Source organism: Notolepis coatsorum (assembly GCF_963971535.1).
Source record: "Notolepis coatsorum genome assembly, chromosome: 1".
NCBI classification, from domain to species: Eukaryota; Metazoa; Chordata; class Actinopteri; order Aulopiformes; family Paralepididae; genus Notolepis; species Notolepis coatsorum.
The window spans coordinates 100,499,691-100,513,035 of record NC_140165.1 but is presented as its reverse complement, the minus strand read 5'-3'; the positions used below and the strand labels follow the sequence as shown (position 1 = coordinate 100,513,035).

General features: G+C 47.3%; 1 protein-coding gene across 2 annotated transcripts in view; it reads right to left on the bottom strand.

Moving 5' to 3' along the window:
• Positions 1-13,076, bottom strand: part of zfta (zinc finger translocation associated) — a 36,274-nt gene extending 23,198 nt beyond the window's left edge. Inside the window, exons 1-3 of one of the 2 annotated variants that reach the window (XM_084325221.1) lie at positions 12,795-13,076; positions 11,736-12,260; positions 4,537-4,929 (exon numbers count right to left, since the gene is read on the bottom strand). In XM_084325221.1, coding sequence (XP_084181347.1) covers positions 4,537-4,929; positions 11,736-12,260; positions 12,795-12,945 — 1,069 coding nt within the window. In that variant the 5' untranslated portion in view covers positions 12,946-13,076. Of the gene's footprint in view, positions 1-4,536; positions 4,930-11,735; positions 12,261-12,498; positions 12,601-12,794 lie in introns of those variants that run through there. The other variant, XM_084325222.1, reaches the window with a different exon arrangement.
• Positions 13,077-13,345: the final 269 nt, after the last annotated feature.

The following is a 13,345-nucleotide window of genomic DNA, read 5'->3' as shown; positions in this document are numbered from 1 at the left end:
CCCCTGTTACGGTTCCTATGGAGAGAGAAGCCAGGAGATGAGCACCCAGCCATCTACCAATGGGAAGTCGTCCCCTTCGGAACGACGTGCAGCCCCTGCTGTGCGACATTTGCACTACAGAAACATGTAGCAGAGGACCCAGCAGCGGACGAAGAGGTCCGACACAGCGTAAAGAACAGCTTCTACGTAGACAACTGTCTACAAAGCCTTTCAACCCAGGAAGAAGCCGAGGCTCTCCTGATTAAACTCCGCGCCTCATTGATCAAAGGCGGCTTTGATCTCAGGCAGTGGGCCAGCAGCGATCCGCAAGTACTGCGCAGCCTCTCCTCCGAGGACAAGGCAGCCAGCAGCGAGACCTGGATGGCTACAATCCCGGGAGAAGCCCAGGAGATGACCCTGGGATTGGTGTGGCGATTCAAAACAGATTCGCTTCACTACAGACACAAGCCCCTGACTACGGAGCAGGGAAGGCCGGCGGCGGCGCCGACCACCAGACGGAGTGTGTACACAACACTCGCCCGACAATATGACCCGCTAGGATGTATTCTACCGTACACCACCAGGGCAAAAATGATTGTACGAGCATTGTGGGACAAGGACCAGGGCTGGGACGACCCCATTCCCGCACAGCTTGCATCCACCTGGAGAGAGTGGGAGATGGAGCTCCACTCACTCCCAGGCGTTAATATGCGCCGAAGCTACTTCCCACCCACGGTGAGGCCAGAGACATGTAAAATGGACTTACACGTCTTCAGTGACGCCTCAGAGGTCGCATACGGATCAGTAGCCTACTTGCGGGCCCAAGACCAGGGGGGAGAGATCTACACAGCATTTGTCCTCGCCCGCTCGAGAATAGCCCCACGCAAGCAACAATCTATCCCACGTCTAGAGCTCTGCGCAGCCCTAGCCGGAGCGCACCTAGCCACGCTCATCCAACGTGAGCTCACCATACCGGTGTCTAGAACAATCCTGTGGTCAGATTCCACGACGGTACTCGCCTGGATCAAATCGGACTCATGCAAGTACAAAGTCTTCGTGGGAGTCAGAGTCACCGAGATTCAAGACTTAACCGAAGAGTTAACCGGAGAAACAGAGTGGCGCTACGTTGATACAAAACAGAACCCAGCTGACGTCATCACCCGGGGGATGCCCCTGGATGACCTCACCCGTCGCAATGTCTACAGTGACGGCCCCGCATTCCTAAGACTCCCGGAAGGACAGTGGCCCATGCCTATCCCGAGGGAAGCAAGTCCAGAGGAGGTGGAAAAGAAGAAGTCTGTGTTCTGTGGATTGAGCACCGTAGCCTCCACCGACCCTAACATAGACGATTGCACGTCCATAGAGAGTGCACAACAAAGAACATTCCTGCGGTACCACCCGGAGTGCAAGTCCCCCGCTGATATGTCAGCAGCTAACTACGAGGAAGCAGAATTGCTTCTACTGCAGCGAGCCCAGAGAGACTCGTTCCCCGATGAATTGGCCTGTCTACAGGGAGGAAAGCCCGTCCCATCCGACAGCAGATTAATTCACCTGGCCCCCGAGAGCGACGCTCATACCCTCATCAGAGTGGGTGGTCGCCTACGCAGAGCCCCCAATCTACCGGATGACATTAAATACCCGATCGTATTGAACAGCCGACACAAGGTCACAGAGCTGATTATAAAGAAATACGATGAGGATGTACATCACGCAGGAGCAGAGGAAGTCCTAATGACAGTCCTCACGGAGATTGAGGGAGTACTTAACTCGAAGCCCCTCGGATATGTCTCCAGTGATGTGGCGGATATCGACCCAGTTACCCCCAACACACTCCTGATGGGGCGGCTAGATCCTGCATTACCACAGACAATGTACCGGCCTGAAGAAGCGAACGGCCGACGAATGTGGAGGTACAGCCAAGTATTAGCCGACAAGTTTTGGAACAGTTTCCTACTGCACTACCTACCGTCTCTACAGACCCGCCAGAAGTGGGTAAAGGAGAGAGACAATTTGACAGAAGGAACAGTCGTCATGATTATTGATCAATCACTGCCCAGAGCTATGTGGCCGGCCGGCCGCGTAAGCAAAGTGATCACCGGTGCCGACGGCAAGGTCCGAGCAGCTGAAGTGCTCGTCCAGGGTCGCACTTACACCCGTCCCGTGGCGAGGCTCATAGAACTGCCTCGACTCCCAGACACAATCGATGATGACCATGACCCTACAACCCTATGACTTTGTGAAGTTGACTGACCCCTACAGCAAACCCTTATGTGTAAATAGACAACGCGATTAATCTGTCTCTGTTTAACTGATTAGGTCTGGGACCTATTCAGGGGGTGGCTGTTGTGAAGGGCCAGATTAAACCGAATATATATATTTATTTATATATATATATTTAATTGTATTTGTATATTCTCTAATATTCCCTGATATCCCTTGTATATTCCTTGTACAATATGCATTGAATATCCATTCTAGCCTACTGAACATCCCATAATAGTCTCCATTCTACTATTGGTCGAGACCTTGGTGCCAGGCTGCCATACCCCTCAGACCCAGTTCAAACGTACCGCTCCACATGTACGAACAAGTCCTAGTTCCGCGTAGGAATCTGGCTACCGCACCACTAATGGGACTATTTGTTCATAGTGCGTATATATACTGCGCTACTAAAGTAGGACTTTCTTTTCAGTCCAGTTTCTTACCCTCCAATAGAGTCACAGACGTAAAGCCTCCCCGCGACGCCACGTGTGGGAGTAAGGCCAAGTTCGCCTACCATCGGTATTGAGACATCGTGTATATTAATATTTGAATAGTCATATTTGGCACTATATCGTCGAGTTGGACGTAGTCTATTAAGCTAATAATAGTCTGTTAATATATAGTGCTTCGTGCGGTGAGAATACTACCGTAGTCAGTACCCCATCGTTTCGGGCAGAGAACTGGCTGCTTACCCAGGGTGGTTGCCCCCATGTGAAGCTGCACCCGAGGAGCCCCAGAGCCGACGAGCGAGTGGACCTGTATACCGGATTATTCTACCGACGACAGCCCGCCTTCCCAGGCACGGATTATGCTTTGTATACTTTGATTATTCCATGGATAAAGACCCCCGACACTGCCGTGTGTTGGAACCCCCCCCCCTGGAGAGGACGCAAGGTGAGGAGACGCTCTGCAAGACGAGGTCGCTTCACGTCTCTCCCCCGTGGACCGGAGAGAGCCGGCCCACAAAGAGTCCACCTGCTTTCATCTGTGGTCCAAGGATCGCCGGCGCATTGAACGGCACTACAGTGGGTTCACCTGGGATACCCTTGGCCGGACGAGGCAGCCGGATTCTACCCCCCCCCCCCCCCTCCTACTCCTGTCGGCTTACAAGCGACCGGATTAACCCCCTCTAGTGTATCTAGTATATAATCATTAAAGTATCATTGCTGTTATTCCTTAACTATTCCAGGTCGTATATTTACCACCTGCGCCTTCAGAGATTGGACATTCTCTATTGATATACCGACGAATACTCTTTGCCATAAAAGTGCATACTATTTCAATTCATAAATGTAATTAAGTGATTAAGTGCTTGTTCTACACACCATCGCTGTGTAGAAATAAAGACCTGTTTCGACTTCGTACATTTGTGTTGGATCCGTTTCATCTACGTGAGAGTGTTTATGATAATATATTTATGCCGTGTACTGGGTGGCCGAATATTAAGTACAAAGGTAGTGGTAGTAAGTATCATATCTAGTAATACAGTCAGGGAATTGTACCCCTCAGTTACATGTACACTAAAGTTAAGTTATGTTGGAGTTGTATTGTGTTTGAGGGAAAGAAACCTCCTGTCCTGCTGTAGTTTTTAAGAGATGGAAGTAACTTGAGAAAAGGTTTTGCATTTTTCTATTGCAGTTTTGCACAATAAATGTTCTTAAAATACCTCTGTACTATGTGAAATATGCCCTAGTAATACAAGAGTACAGTAATAGCTGCCATGCCAGTGTTTTACTCCTTCAGAAGAATTTATATAGACATTTTAAGATAAATGAATATACCGTGATATATACCGTTACCGTCTATGCTTCAAATTATACCATGATATAAATTTTAGACCATACCGTCCAGCCCTACTACCTACTATGCTATTATGTCTATACAGGGGAGTGCACAGACCATTTTGGGGGCAGGGGCTCAAGCTACAAAAAGGGCTCTTAACCCACCAAGTGGAATGGGCACTTGGGGCAAAAGGGCAGGGGCTCAAGCCCCCCTTCGGCCCCATCTGCACACGCTACTGTGTCTATACTACTAAGTATGCACTCAAGACTGTAGCACGCCACTCAAGTTCGACACGGTTTGACAAACAATGTCACAGACCCTTAGCTGCCTTTCCTGAATTGTACCCTTCCTGCTGACTTGTTGTACAGAACTTGTAAGTCACTTTGGATAAAAGCGTTCAGCTAAACGACTACATGTAAATGTAAACTACAGTATCAGAGCAGTTCCGTCAAACGCTGCGTACTCGACGGCGCGGTTGACCCCCGATCGAACCCGTTCCTGACCCCTGCTCACCGTGAGTCTGAGCCCAGGCCTGCAGGACGCAGTGCTTCTCCTCGGAGCTGTAGACCAGGGAGTTGGGGTGCGTGTCCAGCACGTGGCTCTTGATGTGGTCCAGGTGCAGCGAGGGCAGCTGGCCCCCGCACACCATGCACAGCAGGCGCCCCGCCTCCGGCTCGTACTCCATCAGGAACTCCTGCCGGAACCAGGCGTGCAGCGAGTCGTTCAGGTAGCGCTCCAGAGTCTGGGCCGAGGGCCCCGGGGGCTCCTCCTCCCCTTCCTCCTCCTCTTCCTCCTCCTCCCCACCCTCCCCGGGCCGGGGCACGGCCTCACCCACCATGGAGGGCGGAGACGGGCTGGGGGTCTGCGGACAGTGCTGCTGGGTAGTCCCGGGGTCCGGGTGTTCTTCTGCTGAAAGGAGAAGAGAGAGAGTCGGGGGGATGAATGAAAGATACACAGCGCCGGTTAGAAGCGTTGGCTGCTCTTAAAACGAGTAGATATTACGGAAGATGTGGTGTTTTTAACTAGACACATACAGGTGTATTTGTGGTGTGGGGGTGGCTTGAGCCAAGCAGCCGCACTGTCCTGGGTCAAGCTAATTAGACCAGGGAGTGGGTGTGTGCACACACAGGTTAAATCAGCCCCCCCCCCCCCCCCCCCCCCACACACACACACACTAGGGGAGTGCCTTCTGACATGCCAGTCATTTTCCATCTGCTCTGTCTTGTAAACATCTCGCCTCTCCCTCTTCAATGAAGTGGACAGAGATCGCTATGAATTAAGAGCATCTTTAAAAACGCACATGTACACCTCAAGCTTCAGTAGTTATTGAGTTTTTTACACCTCAACTTAAAATCACATCACATGTAATCATGTTCTCCAAATGTGTTTAAGAAATGTTATATATATATATATATATATATATATATATATATATATATATATATATATATATATATATATATATATATATATATATAAAAGACCTGACAGAGCATTGCATTGTGAGTGTATTTGGGGCTGAAGTGAACAGATTTGATCACCTGCTCCAGCCTGCTGCCTCGAGGCCTGAGCCCCGCAGTGACCTCAACCTGCGTCACATTATGGCCTGGACTGACACGTCGTGATGCGAGAACAACAACATCCAGTTTGGATGTGGATCCCCTGAGGGGCTAGGGGCAGAGGAGACAATGGGACCCAGAACCTGGGCCCTGTGAAAGACACCTGTGAGAAACTGGTTTATTTATTCATATACTGCTGATCGTTGTTTCTTCAACTATACGCTGGAAAAGTTCACATTCACAGCTTCAGTGTCTTAAACATGACCTGTAAACACGTGGATGTAAAGGGTAAAGTCCACAGCAGGGAAGGGAAACAGTGACATCCACAGTGCAGGTCAGAGGGGTCAAAGGGCACGGTGTCGTCAGCACAACCTGACAATAGTGCAGCGCAATTCTTACACTGGTTAAACATTATCACAGGAAAGAACAAAAAAGCCCTAAACGATATTATTGCCAACAAAGACTTCCATCAATACAGGTATATATATAATGAGTACATTAGCACTCGAACACCAGTCACTTTAACACTTAGTTGGTACCTAAAGCACCTTAAACGTATTGTCTTCCCATTGTCTCACCACATTGCACATATTATATATATATTAAATATTCATCTATTGTCTATTTTTCATGGTTGTAAAGTGTATGTAGTTCAGTAACTTATACATGTACTGTTGTCTGTTCTTGTGGTTATGAGGTTTGTGTACATTAGTCATTGTTGTTAACGTCAACCTGCAAAGGGACTACAGATGGAAATGAGCCTATTTTAAATAAATAAAATAAAGATAGAATGTAAACTAAACATTTTCTTTTAGTATTGATAAAGGATGAGCATCGAGGACCACTTTTAAGCTTGTTTAAGGAGTGTTAAGGACTTAAGGTGGTTTAAGGAGTGTTAAGGTGGAGCTCCTTTGTAATGTAGGGGATTTAAAAGCCCTGTGTGGTTTTGAATGGTGGTGAATGTGAGACAAAAACATATTTGTGCTAATGCCTTTAGCATTAACACCGGCTCAGTGGCCTCGTGGGTAGAGTGTCCGCCCTGAGTTCGGGAGGCTGGGAATTCAAGCCCCGGCCGAGTCATACCAAAGACTATTTAAAAAATGGTACCCATAGCCTCCCTGCTTGACACTCAGCATCAAGGGTTGGTTTGGGGGGAAGTCCTTGCGACATACTAGCGTCATGTCCAAGGGGTGTACTTGTACATCAAGCTGCCGCACGCTACGGAAACAGGAGATAGGCTCCTGCCCCAATGTGCCGTTACGGCTCGAGAACCATTGGTTCTCAAAGGCAACTTCTTCTTCTTTAGCATAGGATCTGCTGTGGAGCGAGCACTGAGACCCACTCTGCATGGACAGTGCCCGGTGAAAAACTCTTAACTGTGTAGGCCTGGTGAAAAACTCTTAACTGTGTAGACATTATGAAAAAACTCTTAACTGTGTAAGGATACACCTTTAAACAGTAATGCTAAACTGACTAAAGCGTAAATCTTGAGTTTACATAATATCCGTCATTAAAAGGTTGCAAACCCCAAGCCCATTTTCTTCTATTAACTTAAAACTTTAAAATGAAATGATATACATTAAGTCTCTGTTCTGTAATACTTCAAAGAGAAAGAATACTTAAGTTGTGAAGATCAAAACTTTAGTTAAAATTGTCACCTTAAAAATTGGAAGAAATTATTATTTAAAGTCAATAAATCTGCTGTAGATTATGTAAGGGATAATGTATGGCTAGGAGGTCATTGTCGCAAAATAATTGACCGACACGGAGTTTAAAATACCGAGGCGCCGCGCCGAGGTGTTTTAAACGGAGTGAAGGTCAATTATTTTGCGACAATGACCGAGTAAAGCTATACATTATCCCGCTTATTACATGGCTAACTTACTAACAATATACCTAATTCATTTGACAAATCGCAGTTCTGTGGCTCTGTCAGCCCAAATAAAGTGATTATTATTATCGCGAGCAGCAGCCTCTGTTCTGGCTCCGCTGTGTTCAGGCTCCGCTCGTTGCTCCGCCCCCTGTCATCGCCGGCAGCACTGAAACAGTGTGTGTCAGTGGGCTTGATTGCGAACAGCTGCGCTCTGCGGTCATTATTGAAAAATCTGCGGTCATTATCGAAAAATAATGACCGCAGTCGGGGGGCTGTTGACCAATCACAAGCAAGCATTTCGGCGAATGTGAAAACGCCATGTAATAACATGTGATATTATCACGTAATGTCTATATTTGTAATTACATTGTAGCATTATGTCGTATATCATATAATGACATCATCATCATTCTATGTAGAGTGCTTCCCACGCGCCGCAGACGGATTCCTGGCGGCCCGTCACAGGTCGACTACAGACACGTATCCCATAACACAAGAACACATCAAGGCTGCTTCTCGTCCTGCACGCACAATCCTTTTAACTGCTCTACCGAGTGCCTCGCCTGCCTCCACCACAAATAACCTCAGGACCCGTTAAAAGCGGTGATCTACAAGGGCTGCCTACCTCTGCGGCAGGCTAGGGAGGCCACCTGGTAAATCCAAGGGTCGCCGGTGCGATCCCCGGCGCCGACAGTGCCAGTGTATAGGTGTACGAACCTCCTCCGAGGATGGGTATTGAAAAGTGGCTAACATCAGCGTAGCTAAACACTGCTGTGATGCGACACAAGGAGCGGTCGCTTGCACTGTGGTTGCATCTATCCTTGAAGAAATAAAACCCTTACATGTTCATATAAACTAAGTCCAGAGCAGAATCCGTTCCTTCTCCAACCCCCCCACCCCACACATCACCACCACCGCCGCTGGAATATTACATCATCTTCTTCTCACACTGCGTTCTCCCTGAAAGACCATGGTATCATAAGACAAGCTCATACTGCCACCAAGTGTGAGCTCCTGAAAACAAAAATAGAATCTAAAGATAATGAAAACTGAACTCCCTGTGTGAGACAAGACAAGAGAGACGTCTGGAATTCGTTTTCCTATTGCTAGGTTTTTAGTGAGTCGTTCCATCTTCATTGGGGAAAGTCTGGGAGTGTCGCATATTTGGATTTCATGGTGGTTTTTGTTCTTGATCTATTGTGATGTTTCTTCTTGTCTTGTGAAAGGCAAGCCCATGGGGGCAATTCCATGTGATCTCGGGCTCTACAAATACATTTGATTTGACCTGGAATTGCAATACTTCCCTCACAAGAGTGATACTTCACCCTGGGACATTGAAAAGATAACGAACGCCCAGTGTGTCATTGGTCGGTTTCTCTGTGCTGTTTCTTTTGTTTTTAATTAAAAATACCATTCAAATGATAATATAAACATATCATGCTCATATTAGAGATTGAAAACATGTCTCCTCTCCATCCCTATCTTTTGTGATGACTACATATTAATACCACAACTCTGTACGTACATCTGATTAGCACTATTACTCAGTAGTACTCATTTATATATTTTATACCCAGTTTAATATACACATGTACATTGTATATTTCTATAGGGCATTCTATTTACTTTCACATTTGCACTCTGGTTGGATGCCAAACTTATTTTCGTTGTACTGTATTTGCACTGTATAATGACAATACATTTTGAATCTAATCTTTTAGTTTAGCTGTCGGGCCATTTGTTAACATTTGGATCACAAATTGGGCCTTTAAGGTATCAAAACATTAAGAATCACAATATTATACTAATATTGTGTCTAATAGTATTGTAGAGGAGCCAAAGCTATATATTTAGGTTATTGTATTATATGAATGTTTATATGTTTATTTTTATAACCTTACATTGAAACGGCAAGTTGATTTACGGCTTTCAGGTGTGGAGGAATTTTGTCATGTGTCGAGTCGGCAGTGATTTTGGTATTGTAGGACTCATTTTTAAACGTCCATGAGACCTATTTTTACGTGCCATGTGATTATTGATTGAAACGATCTGATTGGCCCTTTGGGGTGGTTGGGAGTTTTGTCCTGTCTCGCTGGGGTCACGCTGGGGTCATCATGACTGGAGGTAGACATGTTTTTCCCCCAACCATATAAGATATTGAGCTGTCAATAGACCTGTTCACCGACGACGTCATGACAAATATGCTTGCGCAGACCCGAAGCAGAACGTAATCCTGGTCAGAACAACGGGGCAGACTATAATTATTTGCATTTGTTAGCCATGCTAGCGATCTAAACAATCAATCCATGCCAAAGCTAGATATGTGAAAGGTGAAAGACTCACACTCTTTTTGGCTAAATGACATCCAGACATTTTCATTTGAAACTACTTTTAGTCAGGAGAGTGTCATGGTTTCTCCATAGAGCCCCATTGTACTTATTTTGGCGCAGCAGCTCACAGGTAAGGGGGCAACTTAGTCACGTGACTCAGTTGGTATTGCTGATCGAACACGGTATGTTTATAAACAGCGAACAGGTCTATAAACCTTTGAATCCCATTCTGAAGTTGCAGTGTTCCCTGGTTCCAGGTTCTCATCATCGCCTCGCTACAGTATTATACAGCATTAATATATTGGAGCTGCTACTAACGATGATTCATTCATCCAGCGATTATTTTATTTGAATAAAACACAAGATACTTAACATGCCTATAAATACTTATACTATGGAACTGCACACTATGAATGTATTATAGTTCATTGTACAGTGTCCTTGAGTCTGAGAAAGGCGCTTCTCTCTTATTAAAATCCAATTTATTATTATTATTATTACGTGGCCCATAATGGCCCCCAAACAGCGTTGCCAACTTCAACAGGCCCAATGCCCCTTAGATGTGAGCTCCAGGTATTGACGATGCCGATGCTACCACATGGCCCCTAACGACCACTACAATCAATTAACCGGTGCATCTATAAGAGATCCATTTTTATCCCCCAGAAAACGAATTCACATTTTCATTTACGTTTATTTGCGTTTCATATCTCTCATGAACGCACGCTGAAATCAAGCTAAAGTATACTATAGACCTGTTCGCTGTATACAAACATACCGTGTTCGAGCCGGTCAGCAATACCAACTGAGTCACGTCACTAAGTTGCCCCCTACCTGTGCGAGCTGCTGCGCTAAAGAAGTATGACAGGGCTCTATGGAGAAACCATGACACTCCCCTGACTAAAAGTTGTTTCAAACAAAAACGTCTGGATGTCATTTTGCCAAATTAGCATGGCTGTGAGTGCGAGTCTTTTACCTTTTACATAACTAGCGTTGGAATGGATTGATTCTTTAGATCGCTAGCATGGCTAACAAATGCAAATATGTAGTCTGCCCCTTTGTTCTGACCAGGATTACGTTCCTTTTTGCCTCCGTGATGCGCGAGCACACAGAGTCTCACGTATATGGCGAACAGGTCTATAACAGGGTATTTTTAGACTAGAGCAATCTTAGTGCTTCTGAATGAAATGATTCTTCTTCTTTTGTATTTCCATCAGACAAGGTGCTTTACATTTAACTGCAACCAATGACATGTTTCGAAGCATTGATCCAGTGATTTGAATCGCTCTTTGTTATCGATTTATTTGATAGTCGATAGTAACACCCCTAGGTATTAGGGTACAGACCCTCACCTGCACCTTGTGAATACTGTTTACAATTACTCATAGTATATATATTCAGATAAAAAAAATGTCATTGCCTATATTTATTGTAATGTATATATCTACCTTTGCTTAAATTATTTTTATATTCAGAGTTAATTATATTGTTTATTTTTCTCATATTTGTATATTCAATCTGCGACAGTGGCTCGGGAGGTAGAGCAGTCATCTGGTAATCCGGAGGTTCCCGGTTCCATTCCCGCTCCTCCCAGGCAGTGTGTCGAAGTGTCCTTGAGCAAGACACTTAACCCCTAACTGCTCCCGATGAGCAGGTTGGCAGCACCTTGCATGGTCGCCTCCGCTGTCGGTGCGTGAATGTGTGAGTGACCGGGTAAAATGTAAGGAACATATTGTAAAGCGCTTTGGATAAAAGCGCTATATAAATGCAGCCATTTACCATTTATTTCTACTATTACCCTGCCCATACCGGTCTGTGCCTCCCCTCCCCCATGCTGCTATGACGCCTGAATTTTCCCCAAGGAGATCAATAAAAGGAACATCTCTCTCCGACTAATAACATCATGATAACACCTTATCGAGTGATCCCCCCCCCCCCCCCGACACCCACCAGTAGATAGCTGAGCGGAGTCCGGCGGCTGCCCCTCTCCCTGAGGCGGGGGTCCCCCCGGGGGGGTGGGGCCGTACGGCCTCTGGCCCCCCTCCAGGCTCAGGTGGCTCTCCCAGCCCGAGCGGATCACCTGCTTGTCGGCGTCGCCCCACAGCAGGGAGTCCGGGTGCTTCTGCCTGATGTGCCTCTTGATGGTGCTGAGCTTGAGGGTGGCCAGGGAGCTCCCGCACACCATGCAGATCATGCCGTGGCGCCGCGGGTCGAAGTCCATCAGGTACTCGCTGCGCCAGTACTCATGGTAGTAGCGCCGGTGGTCCCGGCCCGGGATGCGGCTGAGGCCCGGACGGGAGGCCCTCTGCACCCGGGGCTTGTGTCCGGAGGGCCCCGGGACCAGGGACAGCACCTGGGGAGTGTCGGGCCCCTCGCTGATGATCCAGTAGCTGGTGCCCGGGGAGCCCACAGGGGTGACCATGCCGCCTGATTCTGATTCGTCCTCGATGTGGCCATTGGTGAGACCGTCCTCTTCTGGGAAACAAGACAGAGAGAGAGAGAGTTCAGACGAGATGTCAAAGATACATATGATGAGTCTTTTTGCCAGCAGTGGACGTCTGATGTGACAAAAGCTGGTGGAAGACATTATAAAAACACTGAAATGACATTGAAATTGTCCATATCTGAATTTGAACTATGTTATTATTAAACCAACAAATCAAGTGACTGGAATATACATGCCGTAGTAGACCAGCTATGAAATGTTGCTAACCATTTTGTCCTATTCTATTTCCGCACAGAACCCCACACATTATCTAGGGGGCGGCGACTCCCTCTATCCTTCGGACGCCGCTGGTTTCCGCTGGGTGGCGACTGTGCATCACAGCAAGCCAGCCAGCATGCTATTTAGCCTTTGTTTATAGGAGCCGCCGAGACAAGGGGGCCATGCTGCTACATGGCATTGTCCGTGACACGGATTAACTGTGTGACACAAAGGCTGGCCGGTCGGACGAGGGTCTGACACACGGGGCTCCCTCCGTCTCTAAACATGAACATTACAACATTTACCTCCTCCTGAACAATGTCCCAAGTCACTCTCTCCTTGCGTCGCTTCCTCCTCTCCGCTTATTATTATTAATGAGACCAGATCTGTCTGCTCAGCAGCAGCAGCACACTGGAGGTCCACGGGCTCGCTCTCTCCCGTCTCTTTCTCTTCCATTACTGGGGGACGTTATAGTATTTGGTTGTGCCTTCAGTTCGCCTTCTTTACGGAGCAGCGAGGCAGGGCATATTAGAAGGAACATTCGGCACGCGTTTCGCGAGCAACGCCGAGCCGAGCGTCCCCATCGCTGTCTGGGTGCCCGGGCTGTGGTTCCTGTGTGCGGCCCCCTCGTCCCCCCACGCGCTCCGCTCTGGAGGAGCCAAGTTAACTTTTCATATATCGGCGCCGTATTCTGTCGCTCTTCTGTCCGTCTTCGGGTCTTCGAGTGTGAGCCTTTCGTGTTTGTGTGGAGCTTTAGCGGCCTCCTGTATGTATTTTAAGGTTCTGCTTGTCTTCAGGGTGGGGAGCCGGACTAGGGGCCCCTGGGGCTCCTTAAGGGGCTCCTGGGTAAATTTAA